Raw genomic sequence first — 26,663 nt, 5'->3', positions numbered from 1 at the left:
TTTGGTTATATTTAAGTACCACAATTGTAGCATTTTGTCATCACTATTTAATTTAGTAGTAGGATTTCATTTACACAATATTAGAAGCTCCAACTAGAGCAGTTATGTAATTTACAGTGCTGGAATTTAAATATCTGAAAAATTCTTGATGTATTAAAAGTGATGTGTAGGTAAAAATGACCACACCATAAGGGTCATACTATTTTAGTTGCACTGATTGTACAACATAGTCGATAACTTTACTACATTTGTAAATGAACATGGATTGTTTTATAACATGCAATGGACACTGCATTGAAAATGGAGTTTTAATACAAACACATCGTTAAATATTTTATATGTTTGTCACTCAGGCAAGAGAATAAATGCAATATATCTTAGCATGAAAAGGCAGTTTTAAATTGTTTTAAGACAATGTAAACTGTTCTGTATATATGTTGAGTGGATTGTAAAATAGTACCATCGGTCCATGTTAGAAGAATGTCTGTTTTGAATAGAATAATTATATAAGGACTTTTTTTTTATTTCTGAAAATGTCCTTTTTATAGATATGTCCTTTAAAGAAATTTACATTATCTGAAAACAAAGAATATTTGGGCTTTGCTATAGCACACTTCTGCAGGGTACTATTGATATTTTTCATATTAAATATCAGATTTATGAATTCATTTATCATGTTTATTGAACAATTTGTATTTGAAATAATATTTAGTGTGCCAATAGTTCTATGTAAAAGTAGTTGAACTAAAATGCAATCTTATTTCAAGAATAAAGATAACAAATCATAATTGTAATATCAGATTGGCTTCTGGGGGTAGTGGCAAAAATGAGAAGCTACATTCTAATACATTATTCATAGACTATTTTATTATTTTAGCATTATGCATGCCCAATTCTGAATGTACTGAGGATTTCTCAAGACATATATGCAGATCATTGTCACCATGTTTTGTTTGATTACACTGGTCAACAGTGAAATCATTACTGACTTGAAAAGGCCCTAATCTGTAGTATTTTGGTGTGCCGAACACGAATATAACCGTGAAAAATTTGTATTGGCTCTCGTTTTGAAGATATTCATATACCTCATTTTCTATGTTTCACTGTGTAAATTTCTCCAGTAGGACTGCAGCAACATCCGGAATAATGATGTAACATTGCATAATACCATCATGCTCACATCATCCACAGTTGATTGCATCATTTTCTGATGCAGTGCAATACTAATGCCATGCGGCTGCTGAAGTAAGTTGACGTCAGCAGTGTACTATACATGTGTAGGCCTATTATACTAATGCCAGGCGGCTGCTGAAGCTGACGTAAGCAGTGTACTATATAAAGCCCAATCAGATAGGTTCAGCATTTAAAATATTTTAGACGTTGTGCGAGACAGTTCAAGCTACTGTTACATAAAACTTATTATTTTATCCATTTACGTACAATAAAGAACAGTAATGCCTCGAAAGTGTGTTAATACCGCGGACAATTTTTGCTATATTTGTGGGGAAGTGACATTTGCCAACCAGAAGAAAAGTATCAATTCTCAAGTGAAGAAGGCATATCATCTTTACTTCGGATGCAAGGTTGGTGACCAAGACAAGCCTTGGGCTCCGCATATATGCTGTGCTACATGTACAACACAGCTTTCACAGTGGTTGAATTGCAAAAGGTCATCAATGCCGTTTGCAGTCCCAATGGTGTGGAGAGAGCCAAGCAACCACCTAAATGACTGTTACTTCTGCTTGGTTCCTCCTCTTTCCGGCGGAATAACGAAGTGAAAGAAGTCGAGAATAGTCTACCCAAACATTCCGTCTGCATTGAGACCAGTTCCACATGGTGAGGGACTTCCTATTCCAGAACCTCCAGCAGAATATTCTCTTGATTCATCTGACGAAGACAAAGGTGAGTCGACCTGTTCTTCTCCTGGTCCATCAGCATGCAGTGATCCAGATTTTCACTGTGGTGCATCATCAACCCCACACAGAATAACACAGGAAGAACTAAATGACCTGATTCGTGATTTGGACTTATCAAAGAACAAGGCAGAATTGCTAGGATCAAGACTCCAACAATGGAATCTTCTAGAAGAAGATGTCACAATTACTGCATATCGAAAGCGCCACCAGCAATTGGAGCCTTTCTTCAGAAAGGAAAGTAATCTGATATTCTGTTCCGATATTGAGGGCCTCATGAATGCTTTAAAAATCACTCATGACCCACAAGAATGGAGACTATTTGTGGACTCTTCGAAACTGAGTCTCAAGGCTGTGCTTTTGCACAATGGAAACATTCTTCCATCTATTCCAGTAGCGTATGCTGTCCACATGAAAGAGACATACGATAACTTAAGGCAGCTACTGAATTCCATTGAGTATAACAAGTCCAGCTGGCACCTCTGTGGTGATTTGAAGGTAGTTGCCCTTTTAATGGGACTGCAGCAAGGATATACAAAATACATGTGTTTCTTATGCGAGTGGGATAGCCGAGCAAGGGAAATGCACTACATGAGGAAGGAATGGACTCACAGGCAGAATGTAACCATTGGAGAGAAGAATATCCAACACCCAGCTCTGGTTGAGGCTCAGAAAATCTTGCTACCACCCCTTCACATCAAACTAGGTTTGATGAAGAACTTCGTGAAAGCCATTGACCGGACTTTGCCAGCATTCCGATACCTGCATGAAAAATTCCCTCGACTCAGCGAAGCAAAGATTAAAGAGGGAGTTTTTGTGGGTCCTCAGATTCGAGAGCTTTTCAAAGATGACCGGTTCAACAACTTGCTGGAAGGTGACGCGAAACAAGCATGGAATGCTTTTCGCCTAGTTTCTACAAACTTCCTCGGAAATGTTAGGGCAGAAAACTATAAGGAACTAGTAGAAGACATGTTGATGAAGTATAAGAAACTTGGCTGCAATATGTCTCTAAAGATTCACTTCCTTCATTCCCATTTGGATTTCTTTCCTAGCAACTGTGGTATTGTTAGTGATGAACACGGCGAACGTTTTCATCAAGATATCGCAACAATGGAACAAAGATACCAGGGAAAATAGTCCACTACAATGCTGGCTGACTACTGCTGGACACTCCTCAGAGATGCTCCCGAACAGCTGTACAAGAGACAGGCGAAGAAATCTAAGACGTAGTCAATGACTTGATTTTTTATAGGTAGGCTATTACAGTTGACCTTTTACTATTGGAATGCATTTCGTTATGTAAACATTAATTTCTTGCAGATTACAAAAAAACTAGAGCCAATTTTGCAATTTGACTGTCATATTCGTGTTCAGCACATAAAAATTGATAAGAATTGACTAATTTTATTTCAGTAACATGACTTTTGTAAAAATTTGTTGTCCAGTGTTATTTTAATGAAACATCACCCCCCTCCATTTTGTAGTATGTTCGGCAATGGCATTCAGAGTCTGTGCAGTAGGTTGTGTGTTATACTGTATGGATAATAACAGTACAAGGGTTCCTCTCTTATAAGTCACTGTTTCTGTACTGAAAAATGCTGTCCCTGTATGTAGCATTGTATTTATCCCATGATAAACTTTTGTGTGATGATAAGACCCAATGGATTTCATAACTATACATTAAAGCCATCAGATTTAACAATTAGTCCTACAAATATCAGATTTGAAATTATTACTACAACTATCAGATTAAAAAAATTATTCCTACAATTATCAGATTTAAAAATTATTCCAACAGTTATCAGATTTGAAATTACTACTACAAATATCAGATTTAAAAATTATTCCAACAATTATCAGATTTACAAATTATTCCTACAATCATCAGATTTAAAATTATTCCTACAATCATCAGATTTAAAATTATTCCTACAATTATCAGATTTAAAATTATTCCTACAATTATCAGATTTAGAAATTATTCCTACAATCATCAGCTTTACACATTATTCCCACAATTATCAGATTTAAAAATTATTACTACAATTATCAGATTTAGAAATTATTCCTACAATTCTCAGATTTAAAATTATTCCTACAATTATCACATTTACAAATTATTCCTACAATCATCAGATTTACAAATTATTCCTACAATCATCAGATTTACAAATTATTTCTACAATTATCAGATTTAAAATTATTCCTACAGTCATCAGATTTAAAATTATTCCTCCAGTTCTCAGATGTAAAATTATTCCTACAATTATCAGATTTAAAAATTATTCCTACAATCATCAGATTTACAAATTATTCCTACAATCATCAGATTTACAAATTATTCCTACAGTTATCGGATTTACAAATTATTCCTACAATCATCAGATTTACAAATTCCTACAATTATCGGATTTAAAATTATTCCTACAGTCATCAGATTTAAAATTATTCCCACAATTATCAGATAAATTATTTACTCCAACTATGAATAAAAAACATCATTTTTAATTAATTATTTACATGTATCTCACTTTCTTTGCTTTTTAAATGACTACCATATTATGATATTGTCAATCCATCCATCCAGCTTTTACCATATACTGTTATGTATATTTAATTTGCATAGTTTGTTTAGTTGTTTTTTTCTTGGTTTTTTTTTGTTATTTTATTATATGCGATTGTAATGTAACATTGTAAGTTGGACTTAACCTTGCCCAAAATCAAGTTTATTTTCTTCTTTACCTGAATTATTGATTTTTTTAATTTTATTCTGTAAACAACTAATACATAGCTAAAATATTCTCTGTGTGAATGGGTTTAATACCAGAATCATTATTAATATAAGTAAACATGTTTATTTGGGTCTGGGTCTAGGTTATTGGAACTCTCCTACAATTTATCTGGTGTACCTGACATAGACCAGGTAATATATTATAATTTTAGTAATAGACTTTTCAGATATAACCAACTTTCTGTTGTTAAACATTAAGAAGTTTCTAGAAGCTTATTTTCCATTAGGTAATAGCTTTTTTTTAAAAAGAAAATGCTAATTGTTACCTGGGGTCAAGTAGAGGACTATATAATTTTGTCATTGGCAAATTATTCATTCATGCTTTAAGATCTAGCAGAATCAGTTTGTATTAGTGTTGTGTCCAGAAGTTCATTTTGGCTGGAATTTATTTCTTCAATTTATTTAATCCATGTCTTAAGGTTAATAGTATTAAAACCTATTGTCTGCCCTGCCTTAAGGTTAATAGTATTAAAACCTATTGTCTAACTTGCCTTAAGGTTAATAGTATTAAAACCTATTGTCTACCCTGCCTTAAGGTTAATAGTATTAAAACCTATTGTCTACCCTGCCTTAAGGTTAATAGTATTAAAACCTATTGTCTACCCTGCCTTAAGGTTAATAGTATATATAAAAAATTGTCTACCATGTCTTAAGGTTAATAGTATTAAAACCTATTGTCTACCCTGTCTTAAGGTTAATAGTATTAAAACCTATTGTCTACCATGTCTTAAGGTTAATAGTATTAAAACCTATTGTCTACCCTGCCTTAAGGTTAATAGTATTAAAACCTATTGTCTACTGTGTCTTAAGGTTAATAGTATTAAAACCTATTGTCTACCATGTCTTAAGGTTAATAGTATTAAAACCTATTGTCTACCCTGCCTTAAGGTTAATAGTATTAAAACCTATTGTCTACCCTGTCTTAAGGTTAATAGTATTAAAACCTATTGTCTACCATGTCTTAAGGTTAATAGTATTAAAACCTATTGTCTACCCTGCCTTAAGGTTAATAGTATTAAAACCTATTGTCTACTGTGTCTTAAGGTTAATAGTATTAAAACCTATTGTCTACCCTGCCTTATGGGGGGGCAATTCAGTATAAGGTGGGCATATAATGTGCTGGTGACTCTGTTTGCATATTTTTGACCAGACAGTTTGAAAATGATTCCAAACAAGTGGGAATTTTCACAAGTTTGATTTAGGGCATCTAAGAAAATATATGCGTAGGAATTATTGGAAAGATGAAAATAGTTCCAGTTTGGGTGTGTGATACAGAAATGTGCATTGAACATCTGTAGGAAATGTCATATCCAATATATGAGATTAAATTAGATATGTAATAAATAATAAATACTGGAATTGATTTCAGAAAATCTGTGGAAACAAGACAGCACATGGCCGAGTTCTTAAAGCATACAAGATGATGCTGGACTTCTATGGAATGAAACTTGAGGATACAAAATCTGGGAAGATAGAGCGTGCCCAGAACTGGAAAGACAGATTTCTGCATTTAAATCAGTAATGGATATGTTTAAATCTACTTGTGGGAGAGGAAGTATATTTTTGTATGGGGTGGGGTTTGAGTCAATTGTATATTTCTATTTTTGTCCGTATAACTGTAATTTCTCTCCTTTTGCTCATTCCCATGCAAGGTTTGGTTTCTTGATGTGGGTTTAATACCATTTTTCAGCATATAGTAAAGCTGGCATCCGATATATTTCATGGAGGAAAACCCTAACCCTGGGAAAATCATCTTTGTATTGAGGAGACCGTGAATAAATCTGATTACCTGCATTCCAAATGTAGAGGAGTTTTATCACTCAGTTTCACAGTACAAGTTTCTAAGTTAAAACATCTGCTAAGTAAATTATAATGAGTGTGGTCATGTATATGCAATACACTCATCACTTACAGGTCTCATGGAAGGCAGTTATTAAGTGTAACATAATATAAAGGAATTCACTCTAATATAGAGTATTATAAAGAACCATAATGAAATCACTGTTTTTGCTCCATTATGAGTCTATAAAAAAGAGAAATAGGAAGTTCTTACTTAATGATGCAGCCAAATTAATTTAAGTTACATGTAGTATATAATGTGTGTACTTAATTGATTGTGTAAGATTAATAATGTTACAGATTTTTGTGTGCAAACATTTTCAGGTGCACTGGGTAAGGAAGCTGAAACTTGCACTTTGCCCTCGGCTCAGCAACTTAAATAATGCCCCAACAAATCATATGAGATTCATTATAACTGATCAGCAAAAGTTATTTCAACATATCAATCACTGTACACATTTCAGATGTCAGTAATCAAAAAATAATTTCATAATGTAAATTTTTCTTGCTTTTGTAGAACATTATATGTAGATTAAAAATCTGTTTGTTAGGGAAAATTTACTCCAACCAGATTCCAAAATTAAATGTTAAAATAATAAAGAGTTGGAGTATTCTGACTCACTGACTGCATTACCTCCCTTGCTCAGCTGGCTATTGTATATATAGAGGATCTCAATGGGTAACAATTCAATATTGAATTTATTCAACGAGTTTGATAAATTTAATATTAAATCATTACCCATTTGAGATTATTTTTATCACATAGTTTTTATTTCAGTGGAAATTATTTAGATAGAAAGAAGAATTAATAATTTCATTCAATCTGACAGATGGTGTACCTTTCATTTATTGTGCATAAAATATAGTCCCAAACAAAGTTGAACTAGTAAAAGTAGATTGTACATTTTTACAAACTATAAATCAAAGAAAAAGCTTCCATCTGAATAAATAGAACATTTTATAATGACAAAATCATTTTTTCAAAACAGAATGATTAATGCAATGTGATGCCACATTGATACAGTAAACAGTAGACCTAGAGTACATGTTTACCCTAAAATGTCACTTGCAGAACTAAACATTACATTGTTACAAATTTTGTGTGAAATAGGATTACTGGTGCAGAAATTCCCACATTTACTGCAATGCATTTGTGACCGGATATTTACAGTATTTGACTGGAACAATAGACTGTACAGAAGACGTAATCAAATTTCTTTTTTAATTGGATTTGCAACCCATATATACTGCATAAAGATGCTGTGGTTGGATAAAGTTCTCTCAGTTAGGAGACCCATATATGTCCAATTCTTCTGTGAACAGAGGTGAGTTTATTTACTTCTTTAAGTTAACATTTAAATCACGCTTGTAAATACGGTGGATTCTATATCTATGTTACAGATATACCGCTCCCTCTCCCCACCCTGCCATCAAATAAGCAATACCCTTAGTTTTACTTCTTATTGTTGTTCTTGTATTGTAGTTTTATGACATGTTTCTCATTATAATATTGTTATACATAACATAACAACACCCTGTGGGGGTAACATATCCATATTCAGACAGCGTATGTAGTTTTGTCTCAATTTCCTTTCGCGAGTCGAGTTCAAAAATGGCTGCCACAAATGTTCATTCAGAACCAAACATTCAAGAAGACGGGGTTAAAAACATTTTCCCATGATCCTGGCCAATCATTAAAGAGGATACTGCACAATAATTTCATGGCCTTATTTGGACCAATCAGAATCACATAAAGTGATATTTTAACATGTTGAAATTAACGTGTGGTAATATCAAAAATATGAAACTACACATACTATAGGAAAACTATACCTACTGTGTGATAAAACATGATACCAGAACAAGTGAAACAGACACTACAAATAAATAAATGTAGAAATGTATTGACTGCAATTTTATTTGAGGAGAAAAGTGACAGACGTTTATGATTATAGATAGAAAAAGGGCTATAATTTTCTTTTCTAAAAATGGAAATATTATTTTACATACAGAGGAAAGAACCCATCATTCAAAATGCTTTAGTGCAGTTATGTTTGTTGTACATGAATTTAATGATAACAATTATCTAGATTATAACAAATCCTTCTAACAACAATAACAAGGATTTAGAAATATCAATTAGACAATCATTGGTAGAAAATGAGAGACAGACAGAGATAAGAATATTATAAAGAAGCTGTTCCCTTTCATAGGGTATAGAAATTTGAATGACAGACACGTTGCTTCATTTAATCTTTGCTATGTAGACTTCTGAGAGAAATAAGAAATCTTAAAATAAACATGGCAGAATATTAGGTTAAGAGATTTTCAAAGTGTTCTTGTTGATAATTTTTTCTACAATTAGGATCTGATGTATTCATTTTCTCCCTGTGACCCTTATATTATCAAAGTTGGAAAATAGGTCACAATGACACTTCTGTATCCGAATACTTTATTGGTTCTCATCAATACAAGTATCTTACAGGATTCCATTGTAGGCAAATTTTGTGCTAACATGATTTCAAATAAATTTTTTTAATTTAAAGTTTTAGTGAATAGTAAACAATAATGAAATTCTTTGTCTAAAACGAGCAAATTAGGATTCATAAATGGCTAAAATTATCGGTGTTAAAGTTAATTGAATTGATTATTTTTTCAATGAAATTAAACACAGTGAAACCAAACATTTCAAGTTGTGTGATTTTGAGTTCTGCAATCACACTTTTAGTTGCCATTATTCATCATTAGTACAAAGACATTTATAACAAGAACAATAAATATGGAGTTCTCAATTATAGATGATTACAAATGTTTTAAACAGCAACTGTAGTATTGACCTTTTATTAAGGCACTGAATCAATGAAGAATTTTTCTAGCTTTAAAAAGATAGAAGAATGTGAACTTACTTTATAATAAATAATTATTCATGATTATTTGAATTATACCCTATGTTGGTATTTCATCTGGATGCTACCATTTTTTGATAAACTTGCATGGACCAAGCAAATTATGCTTGATATATCATAGGAGTTTTCATTGGAATATGTGTTAAAGCTTTTTAAAGAGTATTAACTGTTGCTTCCCAGACCACTGGTCAGAGTAGAGTACAGTGTTGGCTGTCAGTTTAGGCTTCTGATTGCCAGTTAAAGCAGGGTGTTGGTTGCCTGTCAGACAGGGTTCTGGTTGCCTGTTATGGCAGTATGCCAGCTGCCTGTCAGACAGGGTTCTGGTTGCCTGTTATGGCAGTATGCCAGCTGCCTGTTAGACAGGGTTCTGGTTGCCTGTTTTGGCAGTATGCCAGTTGCCTGTATATTTGTAATTATTTGATTTTCAGAAAAAAGAAGAAAACAATGTTTTAAATTTTTACAAAGATCTCCAATTAGAATTTTGCTTTGGCTGTCTGATGCCCACAAAATATTTTAAATGGTACTTCAACTCTTTTGTTAAAGAGTATCTGCTCTGAAAATAAAAGAAGCTTCAAGATGCTTGGGTCATTTCCATCAAGACTGAACTGCACTGGTGTTAGTTGCCTTCATCCTGGTATATGCACACTTTTGATAAAGAAACAGTGTCATAAACACAGTTATGTGATGTATTCTAATTAAAAGAAGTCATTTAAAATGTTGAAAATAGCAAATCTTAGAGTTTGATGCCTTTGCTATACTCCTCATAAGTGACAAGAGTATGAGCCCCAGAGTGTCATTTGATTAGTCTGTATGTCATCTTGAGTGGACGATTCAAATTTTTTTCTGTAGGAAATGTTCATGGTATGAATTCATAATTCTAGTCAAGACTGATTAGGCTTAGTTCCAGTTATGGTGTCATTGTCTGAAGAACTTACCATGACGCCAACAAGTTTGGAAAACTTAACCACCCACATTTATTCCAATCACTATGAAGCAGTAACCACAAGGATGACAAAAACAATTGTGCGTGAAGTTTTGTTTTTTTATCCAAATAAATTTTCATATATATCTTCAAAGCTATGCAACGAATTGACAAAATAATGTATTCATTCACTGCTTCCACGGTTTGAAAAGGAGAACACTATAGTCTTTAGTATTACAGTGTTGATAGCACCAGTTCATTTATTTATGAAATATTTAATTTGCATACATAAAAATTTGCCTATGAATGCATCTGAGATGCTTAATTATCACAACATTTATGTTCACCATTGGGTTTTCCCTTAATGAAGTTCATGGCATCAATAAACTAATTAAGATCTTTGTATATTTAATTCATTTTCAACAGGCTTACTTGTAAGGTACAAGCTTTGGCACAACATATAAATAGATCAGCTTATGTTAAGTTACATTTTCTGATTTGAGGCATCCTTTCTAAAACCAAAGAGGTATATTTTTAAAAAAACTTGTCTTGGTCAGATGCAATCTCTTTATCCAGGCCTCTTTTCTTGTGATTTTCTCAGAAAAATATTTTAACTTTTCTTGGTATATCTCGTGAAGTACATGACAAGCTCTGACCAAATGACTCTAAACCTAGTCGGTCTACAGATTGGGTTATGGTAAAAAATTTATGCAAGATTGCAGTGTGTTTGGCATCTAAGAAATTACATGGGAAGTATAGATTTCTTTAAAGATGATAAACTTGGGTGCCACAGCTTATACAGATATTGCTAGAAAATAAAAATAATTTAAGACAAAAATCAAACTACCTATATTTAATGTAAATGCTCAGTAGATCAAATGCATTCTCTGTACAACTAGTGCATTCTCTGTACACCTAGTACATTCTCTGTACACCAAGTGCATTCTCTTTACACCTAGTGCATTCTCTGTACACCTAGTACATTATCTGTACACCTAGTATATTCTCTGTATGCCTAGTACATTCTCTGTACACCTAGTGCATTCTCTGTACACATAATGCATTCTCTGTACACCTAGTGTATTATCTGTACACCTAGTACATTCTATATAGACCTAGTGTATTCTCTGTACACATAGTACATTCTATATAGTTCTAGTGTATTCTTTGTAGACTTGGTACATTTCTCTGTACACCTAGTACATTCTATATAGACCTAGTGTATTCTCTGTAGACCTAGTACATTCTCTGTACACCTATTGCATTCTCTGTAGACCTAGTGCATACTCTGTAGACCTAGTGCATACTCTGTAGACCTAGTGCCTACTCTATAGACCTAAAGTGCATGTTCTGTAGACCAGTGCATGCTCTGTAGACCTAAAGTGCATACTCTATAGACCTAAAGTGCATACTCTGTAGACCTAGTGCATGCTCTATAGACCTAGTGCATACTCTGCATACCTAGTGCATACTCTGTAGACCTAAAGTACATGTTCTGTAGACCTAGTGCATGCTCTGTAGACATAGTGCATGCTCTGTAGATCTAGTGCATACTGTATAGACCTAGTGCATACTCTGTAGACCTAAAGTGCATACTCTGTAAACCTAAAGTGCATACTCTGTAGACCTAGTGCATACTCTGTAGACCTAAAGTGCATGCTCTGTAGACCTAAAGTGCATACTCTGTAGACCTAAAGTGCATACTCTGTAGACATAGTGCATACTCTGTAGACCTAAAGTGCATACTCTGTAGACCTAGTGCATACTCTGTAGACCTAGTGCCTACTCTGTAGACATAGTACCTACTCTGTAGACCTAAAGTGCATGTTCTGTAGACCAGTGCATGCTCTGTAGACCTAAAGTGCATACTCTATAGACCTAAAGTGCATACTCTGTAGACCTAGTGCATGCTCTATAGACCTAGTGCATACTTTGTAGACCTAGTGCATACTCTGTAGACCTAAAGCACATGTTCTGTAGACCTAGTGCATGCTCTGTAGACATAGTGCATGCTCTGTAGATCTAGTGCATACTGTATAGACCTAGTGCATACTCTGTAGACCTAAAGTGCATACTCTGTAGACCTAAAGTGCATACTCTGTAGACCTAGTGCATACTCAGTAGACCTAAAGTGCATGCTCTGTAGACCTAAAGTGCATACTCTGTAGACCTAGTGCATACTCTGTAGACCTAGTGCCTACTCTGTAGACCTAAAGTGCATGTTCTGTAGACCAGTGCATGCTCTGTAGACCTAAAGTGCATACTCTATAAACCTAAAGTGCATACTCTGTAGACCTAGTGCATACTCTGTAGACCTAAAGTGCATGCTCTGTAGACCTAAAGTGCATACTCTGTAGACCTAAAGTGCATACTCTGTAGACATAGTGCATACTCTGTAGACCTAAAGTGCATACTCTGTAGACCTAGTGCATACTCTGTAGACCTGGTGCACACTCTGCAGACCTAGTGCAGGTCAGAGCTCAAATATACTTGGGAAATACAAGTGTGAAATAGATGAGCTGTTATTATATACTTAGTTATGAATGAAAAATGTGTAGGATGTTTTAATATTTCTTGGATTAAATTGTCTTTTTGACACAAAATACATAATTTACCATAAGTAAAAACTTACATCCTTTCTTAATACAAGGTCCCGCCACAACCGCTTGAGGATCACCAGAATTCTGATGTGCCTGGGTGAGCTGGGATATGAACACTTAAAGAAACCTTTCATTGAATTTATTCTGCATGAAGCCATGGTGGAGTGTACTTTGTCAAATCTCTTGAGAAGTTGTTGCAGTTATTGGATAGACATACTGAGAAATGATGAGGAGAGAGAAGCAGTATGGAAGTATTTTGGATTTCTTAATGAAATGCTGACCCAAAACATCAGTGATGAAAAGCATGAAAGCAGCAGAAAAGAGAAAAAACAAGATGAATTTAAGAGTGAACAGAAAGCTGAACACAAGAAAGTATCTGCAAAATAGAAGGCAAAGCATCCTGAGTAGTCAGTGGAAGAGGGCAGCACTGAGAAAATGACTTGAGTGTGATCCAGATAATTTATTACTGTATTGGAAGCAAAAGACCAGTCAGCATGAAATGATGGAAAGGCACCAAGAAGAAAGCAATCTACAGATAGAAAATAAGAACATTAGAAAGATTCTGAAACATCAGTTTTGTGTGAATGTGTGTGAGTGGAAATGACTGTTTAAAAAAAACCACATTTTCATATACAAAACCAGCTTGATGCATTCAAAACTTTCATAACCCAGAATGGAAGAACGTCCTGATTTGTCTTACAGGAAATTTTTTGTGATCATGGCAGATGCTAGTCAAGTAGAATACACAGTGAACCCCATACAAGTTAGGGGTGGGGTGGAGAGAGAAAAACAGATTTCAGTAATGCAGTTACCAGATTAAATCTTACATATTAAACAAGAAATACTAAAACAGAGAAGACATATTCAATATTTAATTTCTGCATTCCATTCATTACTATATGCATGTATAAGAAAACTGGCAACTAAATAGTGTAAACAGTTTAAGGACATGTGCTGCAAAGAATGGAGAATGCCTTCTTCTTGTCAAATGACATGACAAACATGCTTAATCTGAAAGAAGTTCCAAGTTCACTTTTCCTGTTGCTGGGTTTGTAAGGTTGCTGATTGTTCTCCAGTTCTCCTCCATGCTCTGTTTAGCCTGAAGAGGAAGTTCCTGACTTTGACTTAAGATGTATTCCCGAGTCTTATCCTCAAGGGATTCTTCCTGATTTGGACTTAAGATGTATTCCTGAGTCTCACCGTCAAGGGATTCTTTCTTGTCATGGCAAAGACTAAAAAATGTCTGTTGGCATGCTTCACCATGGTAAATAAAAAATTATTGATTTAGGCTTAGACTTAAAATAAACATTGAAAATATGCATAATTTATTTGCACTTTTAAGAATAATACATCCCAACATCAAAATTAATTATCTTGTGATATATTGTAACTGATATGTTTTATTTTGGGTTTGAACTTAATTTTATCTGCATGAATATTTCAAATTATTTTTTAAATAGAAAAGATGCATATTTTTTAAATACAATGCCAAATCAGGATCTTTGCTACTTGCCTTCACACACTTAAACTTTGATATCCAAGAGTTGTTGAACTTGCTATAAAATTTCTAACCATGTGGTTTCTTAAACAATACATACAGTAACAATAAGACAAAAACTCAAAATATTTTCTCTAATATGTCTGCCAAAATCATTTTTTATGGTTGGTCTCTTCATTTTATCTCCCCTCCACCAAATGTCAGCTGATTTTCATCAAGGGCTCAAAAACGTCATGCAGCTCCTTTTGTCCCTTTATATTATTTGTAAAACCTCAAAAACCTCCAATACTTGTCCTTAAACTCCCCAATATCCAACAATAAACTAAACAATTAACAGCTAGCTGTCTACACATGTCAGTCGTTCATCAACACTCATCTTATTGCTCTCCATTACACTGATCATTGTTCTGGTGGAATATTTCCAGTCCACGGTAGACTGTTTCTGGCTGGATTCTTTAACATGTTGATAGGATGCTTACAAATACCACGTTTTTTTTTCTTTCAGTAAAGGTTTTAAAAAATAAAATTATTTTATTTTCAAAAGTGGTAAATTTCACTTATAAAATGATAAGTGTGGTAGATTGCCTTTAAAATGGTATTTTTGGCCTACCACCAGTATAATCACATGCATTGCACTGGTACACAGTAAAAGCAGGGAGTTCATTATAACAGTAAATCCCTCCACCCCAAAAACTTGTATAGATCTGTTCCAGTCAATTACAGTGGTAGTAAATATAACAGCATAGCATTACAATGATAAGTGCCCTGTGTGTATCCACATAATTTGAAACTGATGTTTGCATTACTAACTTTAAGGAAATAGGAAAGGATTGAGTCAAAATGTAAGCAAATAGGTATAGCCACATGATATGTTAAAGATGTCTGAAAAGTGTAAAGTGGGACATATTTAGATTTATTATTTGTGAAGTTACCTTTCAAAGAAGAAAGAGAGGAAGGGTACTTGCATGTGGTAATGCAGTCCAGTAAATCAACCCCCAAATCTGTGTTGATGCTGATGGATGATATGTTGGTCAGATGTCACCTGTTCATGTTCCTGTTAAAATGTGCAATTTTTTCTGCCTACAGATCTTTCTGGAACAAACCTGTGTACACTTTAGTCACATACTGTTAATTGGTAACAGCCATATCTAGCATGAATTTCAAAATAGCCACAGGACATATGGTTGTGCTATTCCACATGGATTTATAAGTCACCAGACATAGGTTATGGGCTGGAAATATAATGTACATATCACCAAAAGACCTTTCAGCTGATGGTAGCTCCACAGTTTGAGAAATACCAGTAAGTATATAAAATGTACACCACTGTATCTAGCAAAATTGGTTGCAAATTTGTGCAGCTTTTAATGAATAGGTGATATCAGCCCCTAAACCAAAATTCAGTATCATCACAGGTGAGGGGATGATTTATCAGCCTGTTGGTAATGACGAAAACTGCACCTGACCAACCTTGATAAGAGTCAATGAATTTTCCAGCCCCAGGGGCTAACAGCTCATTAAAATTATCAGCTAATTTTAACACACTGAAATTATCAATAATACAAACTCTGGGTAATGACAGCAGACCAATAGACTTATTAAGCAAACATAGACTTTCCTGGACTTTTGTAGCAAAAGTAAGTGCATAGATTTATGTATTACTAACTGTATGACAAAAGCCCAGAGGTCTACAATATAAACTTTGTGTATTACAAACCGTATCAGAAAGCCCTGGGGTCTGCAATATAAAATTTGTGTATTACTAACTGAATGAAAAATCCCTGAGGCCTACAGAATAAAATGTGCACATTTTACAGTTCTTCCTCTAAATTAATTGATTATTTTGACTTTTTATATAGCAGTCATTTTTAATAGGTGGACACACATACCTTGAGCTAGTCCTTTAATGTGTAATTTTTAACATGTGGTTAAGTCGGTTTGATTTGCAAAGGTTGTTGTTATTGGTGAGTGCATTATGAAAAACAAAGTGCATATGACTTTTACTAATTATAGACTAAGCATATACACCTAATTTTGTGATCTTAGTGTTTTTATGCCACCTAATTTTGTGATCTTAGTGTTTTTATACCAGGATTTTATTAGATGAAATATGTATTAAAAAATCAAAATGAGATTTATTAGCTTTTGTATAGTCTAAATTAGATGTTAATTGTCCTTGCAATTCCTTAAATTTATATTCTGTTTTTGTCATTTCATATGGTTCATATCTTTATAGTTTTAGATTGATGATTGCATTTTCTTAACAGCAAAACATGTACATTTCTGTGATGTCAAAGGTCTTTGAGTTAACCAATGGCCATTGTCAAAATGTGTCCTTAATTAAGTATGAAAAATTGCACATGCACAAATGTGCGTCATCTTGGTCTTTCTTTACAGCAGAAATCAACTTATGCACAGCATACAAAAATTGCATCATATTGTAATTCAGACCTCTAAGTCTAGTTTTTATCCTGTATGACCTATGGCCTTTAAAACTATAGAATAAAATATAGATAGATTTCTGTTCAGGGTGGCCAACAAGTGGAAGACTGATGTACAAGAAGATGCCTTCAATAAGGGGAAATCGTTTGATTCTTTTCGATTTGTTGATCTGTGATAGATTGAATATGTGTGTAAACGTGTGTAATGTTTTCTGTTAGCTGCTGCTGATGAGTCATGAACATTGTGTGTAGTTAGGACTAATTAACTATGCATATACAAGAATCCATTTCTACCAATGTCCATTGGAATTGGAACAACCTGTAACTGATCTCTTTTAAGCTGCACTTAAATAGAATGTAGAAAAGGACCAAATTTTATATTATCATTGTAAAATGTTAGAACAAATTTTGAACACAAGACTGTTTCAGTGTTGTTTATTGAACAATTATCTTCTAAAAAAATTCATTTAGTAATAGATTTTCATACAGTGATCAAGAAACTACAATGCATTTTCTTTTACACTGTTAACTGTATCTTGCTATCATACGAAACAAACATTAGAAACTTTGCTCCATAAAATAGAGGCAACTTGGAGATTAATGGGCAGCCCTTTGTAATCACTTTACATCAGTGAGGTGATTTTTAAGGTGGTTCAATAGTACTCAGTTACAACTAAGAGATTTGTTTAATCACTACTGAAGACTTTCCACATAAAGATATTTTATCATTGGTATGTATTTAGTTTCTAAATATATTCCATGTGAGCTTAAGTTAAAGTTCCTTAGCTGCCCTCTCACCCTCAATCAGTGTGAAGACCTTCATTTTTTTCTTCTTTTCACTTTGGGTTATTCATGTATAATGTATCATATTTGAAGAACATTGTAACATATTTCATGTATATTGTAATATGTTTCAAGTATGTCATATTAGATATTTCTGCTTTACTTGATTACAAGTTACTGTTGGATATTATTGGAATATTGAACATGTATATGCAATCTCATGAACATTTGTCAACATTTGCAATTTTATATTTTCATTGGTTGCATCAGCCTTATTATTGGATTAATTATTATTGCTAATGAGGAGACAGCTTACTCTTGTTGCCAAATGATTTATATCCCCTTTTGGATTTTACGTACTTACCATGATGGTGATAAATTGTTGAAATGAAGATTTCTGTCTCCCTCCTTTTAGCATCACAATTTATAAAGGATTAATGTTTTCTAAGAGGCATGAAAACCGTCATTGTACAATAAAAACTAAATATTTTGCGAAAATTTGTTGTAATGTTTTGACAGTTTGAATTTGTATCTTGTTTATACATGTAGTGGGAAATCAAGAACACGTTCAAGCTGCTTTGGCAAGCTACACATAATTTTTTTTATCCTGGCTGAAAGTACAGAATACTCACATTTACCAGTAGCCAGTGATAGTAGTAGTTAGTGGATTAATATGTTTTATTTGAATGAAAGTTATGCATAATCGATGATTAGTCATACAGCCAATATCTTACACAGTAATTCACATATATTTTCATCTTTGCTGAATGTTCATGGCTGCCTCATTTCTGGACACATTCATTTTCTAGAAGAATTTTTTTTTAAAATTATGGTGCTCTAGGTCACTCATTAGAGAAATGAAAAAGGAAAATTACCATGGTATGAACCAGTGTTCATCTTGTACAGCATCATGCATGAGCATTTCATGTTTGTTGTACAGTATAATAAGAAGCCAAGTTTCTATGTATGTGGCTAGTACAGTTAGAATTGGTAGGAAGCACAATGAGCTGTGAAATGCTAAGTAGATGGAAGTTAGTTATCAACCTTTATCAAAGTGGAAGTGACAAAACACTTAAATGACTGGTCTTATGACCCACAATGTATCAGTCTGATAGATCTACCTTTGATGCCAATTAACATTACAAATTGCTCAGGTGTCAGGTTTACCTGTCAGTCACTGTCTGGTGGTTTTCATGATCAACCAGCCAATCAGATCCAGATAAGAAGCAACATTCCTTATGAACAGCTTACTTTTATAGTGGGATCTCAGGCTTCAAACTACAAATTCAATAGGGGCCCCATGTGGCCGAGTGGTCTAAAGCGCTCTTTGTTACGGATCACTGCCATCTCTGTCTGCGGCAGTTTGAGTCTAAGATTCAGCCAATGTGGGCATGTGAGAAAGCTTGCCAGTAGCTTCTCGTGGGTCGGTGGTTCTTTCTGGGGTTTTCCGTGTTCTTCCTCCACCATTAATACTGGCCGCCATGTATAGCCTATTGTGCTGAAAAATGGCGTTAAACTCCACAACAAGAACAACAACAAATTCAATAATGAATGTAGGAATGACATATACATTATATACTGTCACATCATAGTGGGACGAATAATGCAAGAATCCACATCTCTCATCCTTGATGTAATTTAATGTTACAGGGTATACTTTTTAATCCAATAGCATGACTATTAAGTGCCTCATGACTAGTAAGTGCCTCATCTTAGTCCACTAGCATGACTAGTAAGTACCTCATCTTAGTCCACTAGCATGACTAGTAAGTACCTCATCTTAGCCCACTAGCATGACTAGTAAGTGCCTCATCTTAGTCCACTAGCATGACTAGTAAGTGCCTCATCTTAGTCCACTAGCATGACTAGTAAGTGCCTCATCTTAGTCCACTAGCATGACTAGTAAGTGCCTCATCTTAGTCCACTAGCATGACTAGTAAGTGCCTCATCTTAGTCCACTAGCATGACTATTAAGTGCCTCATCTTAGTCCACTAGCATGACTATTAAGTGCCTGATCTTAGTCCACTAGCATGACTAGTAAGTGCCTCATCTTAGTCCACTAGCATGACTAGTAAGTGCCTCATCTTAGTCCACTAGCATGACTAGTAAGTGCCTCATCTTAGTCCACTAGCATGACTGATAAGTGGCTCATCTTAGTCCACTTGCATGACTTGTAAGTGCCTGATCTTAGTCCACTAGCATGACTAGTAAGTGCCTCATCTTAGCATGACTAGTAAGTGCCTCATCTTAGTCCACTAGCATGACTGATAAGTGGCTCATCTTAGTCCACTAGCATGACTAGTAAGTGCCTCATCTTAGTGCTATAGCATGACTAGTTTAATTTCCTGTCAGACTAGTCATTTTCATAAATTTGGTAGCACAGTGGCTAGAATAGTTTCAGTTATCCCCATTCAGCATTTTGCAAGAGGTATTAGTGACAATTGAGCAGGACTAGTCAGTTATGCAATCTACTAGTCCTTCTGGCTTAAAAGAAATATATTTTATAGCACAGTCGAATGTATTTCCATTTTATATGATTCCACATTGACTAAAGAAATCTACTGATATTAAGACAATCACAAATGTTTTGTTTTGACTAGCTTATTAAACAAATAAAGAATGCCATTCTTACTGATCAGGTGCCTATTTCCGATGTCTCTTCTAATTTCTACTATGATTTCAGATTTTTTTCCCTTCTTGTTGTTTAGCCATTATATCAGTAGTTCCCATCCTTTCATACCATTTTATTATCATAGTTTAGGAAGTAAATTACATTTTTTAATCTATGCAAATGAAGAAGACCGAAGAAGGATTGAGGATTTTATTACAACAAAACATCATACAAGAAGCCTTTTGAAATTATAATAATCACTTCACTCGTTCTTTCCATTCTGTTGAAACTGTTAAGTACATGTTTGAAAACATTTGATGTCACCCCCTCAAAGAAACCCAACATACTCAAGAAATATATAATCTTTGTGTTCTTACTTCCTAATCTAAATTAGACTTTTACTTGCCCCAAGCAAATATTAGTTTTACCACTGCTTTAACTTATTTTACTTGGGGGTGCATGGCCTGGGCCTGACGTCCCGCTTGCCAAAGGAAAGTGAAGCGTCTCTTATGGCCTCTCCTTCCCAGGTGTAGTGATCGCTGCAGGACCACTGTCTCGCTCTGCGGGGCGGGAGGTTACTCGCATATGGCCTCTCCTACACTATTGTGTCCACAGCAGCACCTTCACGCAGTGCCCCCTGTTTTAACAGAGCCTGCTGTGTGGCGCGACCGAGTACCCGGCGGTATAACTGGGTGGGCAGACTGGGCTCATTAGCCTTGGCAGGCAACCAGTCTAAGAGAAGGGAAACTCTGACCCCAAACCCGGGCAGATGAAGCTCGTTAGCCTTGTCAGGCAGTCCATCTAGGAGAAGGAAACTCTGATTCAAAACCAACCAAGTCCCATCCATTGGATTATGGCTCCACTGCCTTGTGGATATCTTCGGGAGAAGGAAAGGCTACGGGAGTAAACCCAGACAGAAAATCAGGAGTGGAGCCCCTAAGGCAGCTGGGGGTCGACTACGACCTCCTTCCGGCAGCTCCTGCATCCATGCTGGTGCCAAATGTCATGCTCAGCATTCCTTTGGACCCCACCAGCAAGGACGAGAGGGGGATCCTGACGTCTGGGCAGCCCAGAATCTCCATACTCCACGCCCAGGCTTGCGCCCTGGAGAGGACACTCCAGTCTCGCTACTGAGTGAGGAAACAACACGGAAGCTGACAGTTTACGGGTTACAAGTCCCACCCGATTGGCATAGGGAAGGGGTGCCACGGGTCAGCTTTGACGGTGGGAGGGATCATCGTGTCCCACTGGCCAACTATTGCCTGCCTCAAGCCGGGCAGCCCCCGGTCAATAAGGTGTTGACCCGCCATCGTCTGCCTGCTCCAGTGGGTGTCTGGAGCTCAGTTTGTTGTTCAGCATGACAAGCAGATGGTAATTCCACACCAGACAAAAGAAACAAGAAACCAATAAAGAAGACTCCAGCTCTTCGATTTGCAAGCTGGAATGTGCGCAACATGTGTACAGGCATCTCCGACGACCTCAGAGAAGTGGACGACACCAGAAAGACGGCCATCATCGATAGAGAACTCACCAGACTAAATATCAGCATAGCTGCCCTCCAGGAAACCAGGCTCACCTCTAGTGGCTCCCTCAGAGAGGAAAACTACACCTTCTTCTGGAAGGGTGGAGAACCTGAGGAGCCCCGTCAGCACGGAGTGGGCTTTGCCATCAAAAACAATCTCCTGGCCTCGGTTGAACCTCCCACAGGGGGCACTGAGCGTCTCTTGTCCATCCGCCTCACCACTACTTCAGGTCCTGTCAACATCATCAGTGTCTACGCCCCAACCCTCACGTCATCAGAAGACGTGAAGGATCAGTTCTATGGGCAGCTGGACGAACAGATCAAAGGATGCCCCAAAAATGAACCACTATTCCTCCTCGGCGACTTTAATGCCAGAGTAGGTGCGGACCACGAGTCCTGGCCTACCTGCCTCGGATATCATGGCACTGGAAAGACCAACGAAAACGGCCAGAGACTGCTGGAGCTATGCACCTACCATGGCCTGTGCATCACAAACACCTTCTTCAAGTGTAAGCCACAACACAAAGTGTCATGGAAACACCCCAGATCTCATCACTGGCACCAACTCGACTTGGTCATCACCAGGCGCTCTGCCCTTAACAGCGTCCTCTCCACCAGAACCTACCACAGTGCAGACTGTGACTCTGACCATGCCCTTGTGAGCAGCAGAGTGCGACTACAGCCACACGCGCTACACCGCTCAAAACCAAAAGGACGTCCTCGCATAAACACTGCACAGATGTCAGTCCCTGCCAAGGTGGAGGAGTATGTGTCTGCCCTGAACAAGGCTCTCCAGGACCTGCCTGAGTATGACGCTACAGCTAAGTGGAACGCCATGAAGGGTGCCATCTACAGTACAGCTATGTCAACGTTTGGCAAGAAGGAACGACCCAGCCAGGACTGGTTCAATGCACACCTATCAAGGATGGAACCACAAATCGAGGAGAAACGAAAAGCCTTCATAGCTTACAAAAAATGCCCTAATGAACGGACGCTTGCTGCTCTCAGAAGTGCCCGAAGTAACACCCAACGCATTGCTAGACAGTGTGCGAACGAGTACTGGCAACAACTGTGTGAAGGGATCCAGCGCAGTGCCGAGTCCGGACACATCCAAGGCATGTACAGTGGCATCAAGAAGGCTCTAGGCCCTACAGTGAAAGGGGTCACTCCCCTGAAATCCCTGACGGGAGAGAAGATCACAGACCGTGGGCAACAGATGGCCAGATGGGTGGAGCACTACTCAGAACTATACTCCCGAGAAACGTCAGTCACTGATGCAGCTCTCAGCAGCATAAAGAATCTGCCCACCATGGAAGAGCTCAGCAAAGCGATCGACTGCCTTCCAAACGACAAAGCACCAGGTAGTGACAGCATCCCGCCCGAAGCTATCAAACGTGGAAAACCAGCATTGATTAAACCACTGCACGAGCTACTTTGCCGCTGCTGGGAGGAAGGAGTAGTCCCCCAAGACATGCGTGATGCCACAATTGTGACCCTTTGCAAAAACAAGGGCGACCGCAGTGACTGCAATAATTACAGAGGGATCTCGCTCTTTAGTATTGTTGGTAAAGTGTACGCCCGCATCATACTCAACAGGCTGCAGTTGCTGGCAGACCGTGTGTACCCGGAATCACAGTGCGGCTTCAGAGCAGGCAGGTCGATGACAGACATGATCTTCTCCCTACGACAACTCCAAGAGAAGAGCAGAGAGCAAGGTCAACCACTCTACATGATGTTCATCGACCCCACCAAGGCCTTTGACTTGGTCAGCAGGAAGGGCCTTTTTGAACTTCTGAGTAAGATCGGTTGCCCCCCAAAACTCCTCAGCATGATAATCTCTTTCCATGCAGATATGAAGGGAACAGTCCTGTATGATGGATCATCCTCAACTTCCTTCCCAATTAACAGTGGTGTGAAGCAGGGCTGCGTGCTGGCACCAACACTTTTTGGGATCTTCTTCTCCCTGCTCCTGTCCTACACCTTCGACACGTCCACAGATGGCATATATCTACACACCAGGTCTGATGGGAGGCTGTTCAACCTGGCACGACTGCGCTCAAAGACCAAAGTGAGAGCTGTGCTCATCAGGGAGATGCTTTTTGCAGATGACGCAGTTCTTGTGGCCCACACCGAGGAAGCCCTCCAGAGACTGGAAGACCGTTTTGCTGTTGCCTGCACGCAGTTTGGTCTCACAATTAGCTTGGAAAAAACAAATGTCAGCGTGCAAGATACCACCATTGCCCCTTCAATCAAAATCAACGGTGTCACCCTGGAAGCAGTCAACAACTTTACCTACCTAGGGTCAACCATCAGCAACACTCTCTCGATTGATATGGAGCTGGACAGAAGGCTTGGAAAGGCAAACACCATCATGGCTCGATTAACAAAGAGGGTTTGGGAAAACAACGCGCTGACAGAGCACACCAAGGTCCGAGTCTACCAGGCCTGCATTCTCAGCACCCTTCTATATGGAAGTGAGACGTGGAGTACCTACATGAGGCAAGAACGCCGGCTCAACTCCTTCCATATACGGTGCCTAAAACGCATCCTGAAAATCAGCTGGCAAGACCGTGTTCCACACAGCGAGATCCTGCAGCGTGCAAGTACCCCCAGCATGTACTCCCTGCTAATTAAACGCCGCCTTTGATGGCTGGGTCACGTCCGACGCATGGAGGATGGAAGGCTGCCAAAGGACATCTTATATGGACAGCTGGCCACTGGCATGAGAAGAGTCGGACGCCCCTCACTCCGTTTCAAAGATGTGTGCAAGAGGGACATGAAGGCATGCAACATTTCACCCGATGGCTGGGAAGAGCTGGCTGAGGACCGAGGCACCTAGAGACTGATGGTAAACAATGGCATTTCAGTCGCTGATGCGAGGAGAGGCCAGTTGGCGGCAGAGAAACGTAAGAGAAAGAAGAACGCAACAGCAACCACAGTAACGCAGACTTCCCAGTATGTCTGCACCAACTGCAGTAGGGACTGTCACTCATGTATAGGCCTGCACAGCCACAGCAGACGTTGCCAACAGAGACAGACAACACCCCAAGGGCGCTATTTGCATGGTCTTTCGAGACCGAGTCGCCAATGATGATGATGATGATGATGAACTTATTTACTTATCACACCACAGATAATTCAGACAAAGCATAAACAATTTCTTATTGACGCTTAAAAAGCTAGCTGACACATTTCTATTGTTTCCATGCCCTGCATCAGGTATTAGATTTTTATGGGGGTTTTTAAGAGTTTTTGTCTCAGTTTTTCAGGTTGTGATCACACAAGACTGGTGTAATGCCAATGTTACACCATCACACAAGACTGGTGTAATGCCTATGTTACACCATCACACAAGACTGGTGTAATGTCTATGTTACACCATCACACAAGACTAGTGTAATGTCAATGTTACACCATCACACAAGACTGGTGTAATGCCTATGTTACACCATCACACAAGACTGGTGTAATGCCTATGTTACACCATCACACAAGACTGGTGTAATGTCTTTGTTACACCATCATACAAGACTAGTGTAATGTCGATGTTACACCATCACACAAGACTGGTGTAATGCCTATGTTACACGATCACACAAGACTGGTGTAATGTCGATGTTACACCATCACATAAGACTGGTGTAATGTCGATGTTACACCATCACACAAGACAGGTGTAATGCCTATGTTACACCATCACACAAGACTGGTTTGAAGAAGAAATACACTTTAAACTTATTAAAATGGTCATAGAGCAGGTGCTGAGATATTATAAAAGGTGAAGAAATCTCAGCATTATCTAATGTTGTTGATATAAATAGTTCTTCAAAGTGTTTATTAGACTAGCGCTCCAGTGGCCTAAGTGGTTAGAATGCCTGCCTCAGATGTGGTAGGTCATGGGTTTGAACCCCGACCGAGTCATACCAAAGACTTATAAAAATGGTAGTAGCAACTGTCTCGCTAGGTGTTCAGCATTAAGAGGTTACAAGGTTAGTGTTAGGACTAGTTGGCCTGGTGTCAGGATAATGTGACTGGGTGGGACATGAAGACTTGTGTCTGCAGAATGATGCCCCAGTGCTAGACAACATTATAAACTGCCACACTGCAGACATCGTAGCAATATGACTGAAAAATTGTTAAAGCTATGTTTAAAAAATCCAAATCTCACACAAACACCCACACACACACACATAATCGTAACTCTCTTTTTTGATATTAAAAGCATGAGAAAATACAGTAAATTGTCTTTGGGAATAATGAATCGAAACTATATTCCCTTTTCAGAATGTACTGTTAATTATTTACTTCATATTTAAAATAGACAAGTATTGCGTCTTTCTTGCAGATTTGTATTTTGCGTAATGGTCAAAGTTTTAGATCATCAGTTATCCTCTTCACAGTTATCCTTGTTTACTCACCTTATCACAGCTGTTCCAGTTTCATTGGTGTTAACACACCTTATCACAGTTGTTCCAGTTTCATCGGTGTTTACATACTTTATGACAGTTTTCATAATTTTATTGGTTTTTACACAGATTATCAAGGATTCATGTAATATATTGTTAGGAATTCTGATCTCTGATATTAGCGTTGTGAAAATAAATCTTTTTTTTTAGTCATCTCGCATATTGATATAATAAAATAAAACATCAAAAAGTTAACAGCCCATTATCAAAATTAACCATTGTACTTTACTAGACTATTATAGAGAGACTGCAGAAATAAATTTTAAAAAAAAATGAAAAAGTGCTTTATATACTAGTGCTGTATGACTTGTTGTTTATTGCCATTCCCATAATGGAATAGGAGAGTATAAAAATTAAGACTCAAAATTAT

At 37.1% G+C, this 26,663-nt stretch overlaps 1 protein-coding gene across 1 annotated transcript in view; it reads left to right on the top strand.

Annotated features, from left to right (window-relative positions):
- The window catches only part of LOC149792523 (opioid growth factor receptor-like protein 1), a 28,310-nt gene extending 10,127 nt beyond the window's left edge, over nt 1-18,183 (top strand). Inside the window, exons 4-5 of the mRNA XM_089971149.1 lie at nt 6,074-6,222; nt 13,022-18,183. Of these exons, the coding sequence (XP_089827275.1) occupies nt 6,125-6,222; nt 13,022-13,358 (435 nt within the window). The 5' untranslated portion in view covers nt 6,074-6,124 and the 3' untranslated portion in view covers nt 13,359-18,183. The remainder of the gene's footprint in view (nt 1-6,073; nt 6,223-13,021) is intronic.
- Nucleotides 18,184-26,663: the final 8,480 nt, after the last annotated feature.

Source organism: Sinohyriopsis cumingii, chromosome 9 (assembly GCF_028554795.1).
Source record: "Sinohyriopsis cumingii isolate HCF-2022 chromosome 9, ASM2855479v2, whole genome shotgun sequence".
Taxonomy (NCBI): Eukaryota; Metazoa; Mollusca; class Bivalvia; order Unionida; family Unionidae; genus Sinohyriopsis; species Sinohyriopsis cumingii.
This window is presented reverse-complemented; position numbering and strand designations above follow the sequence as displayed.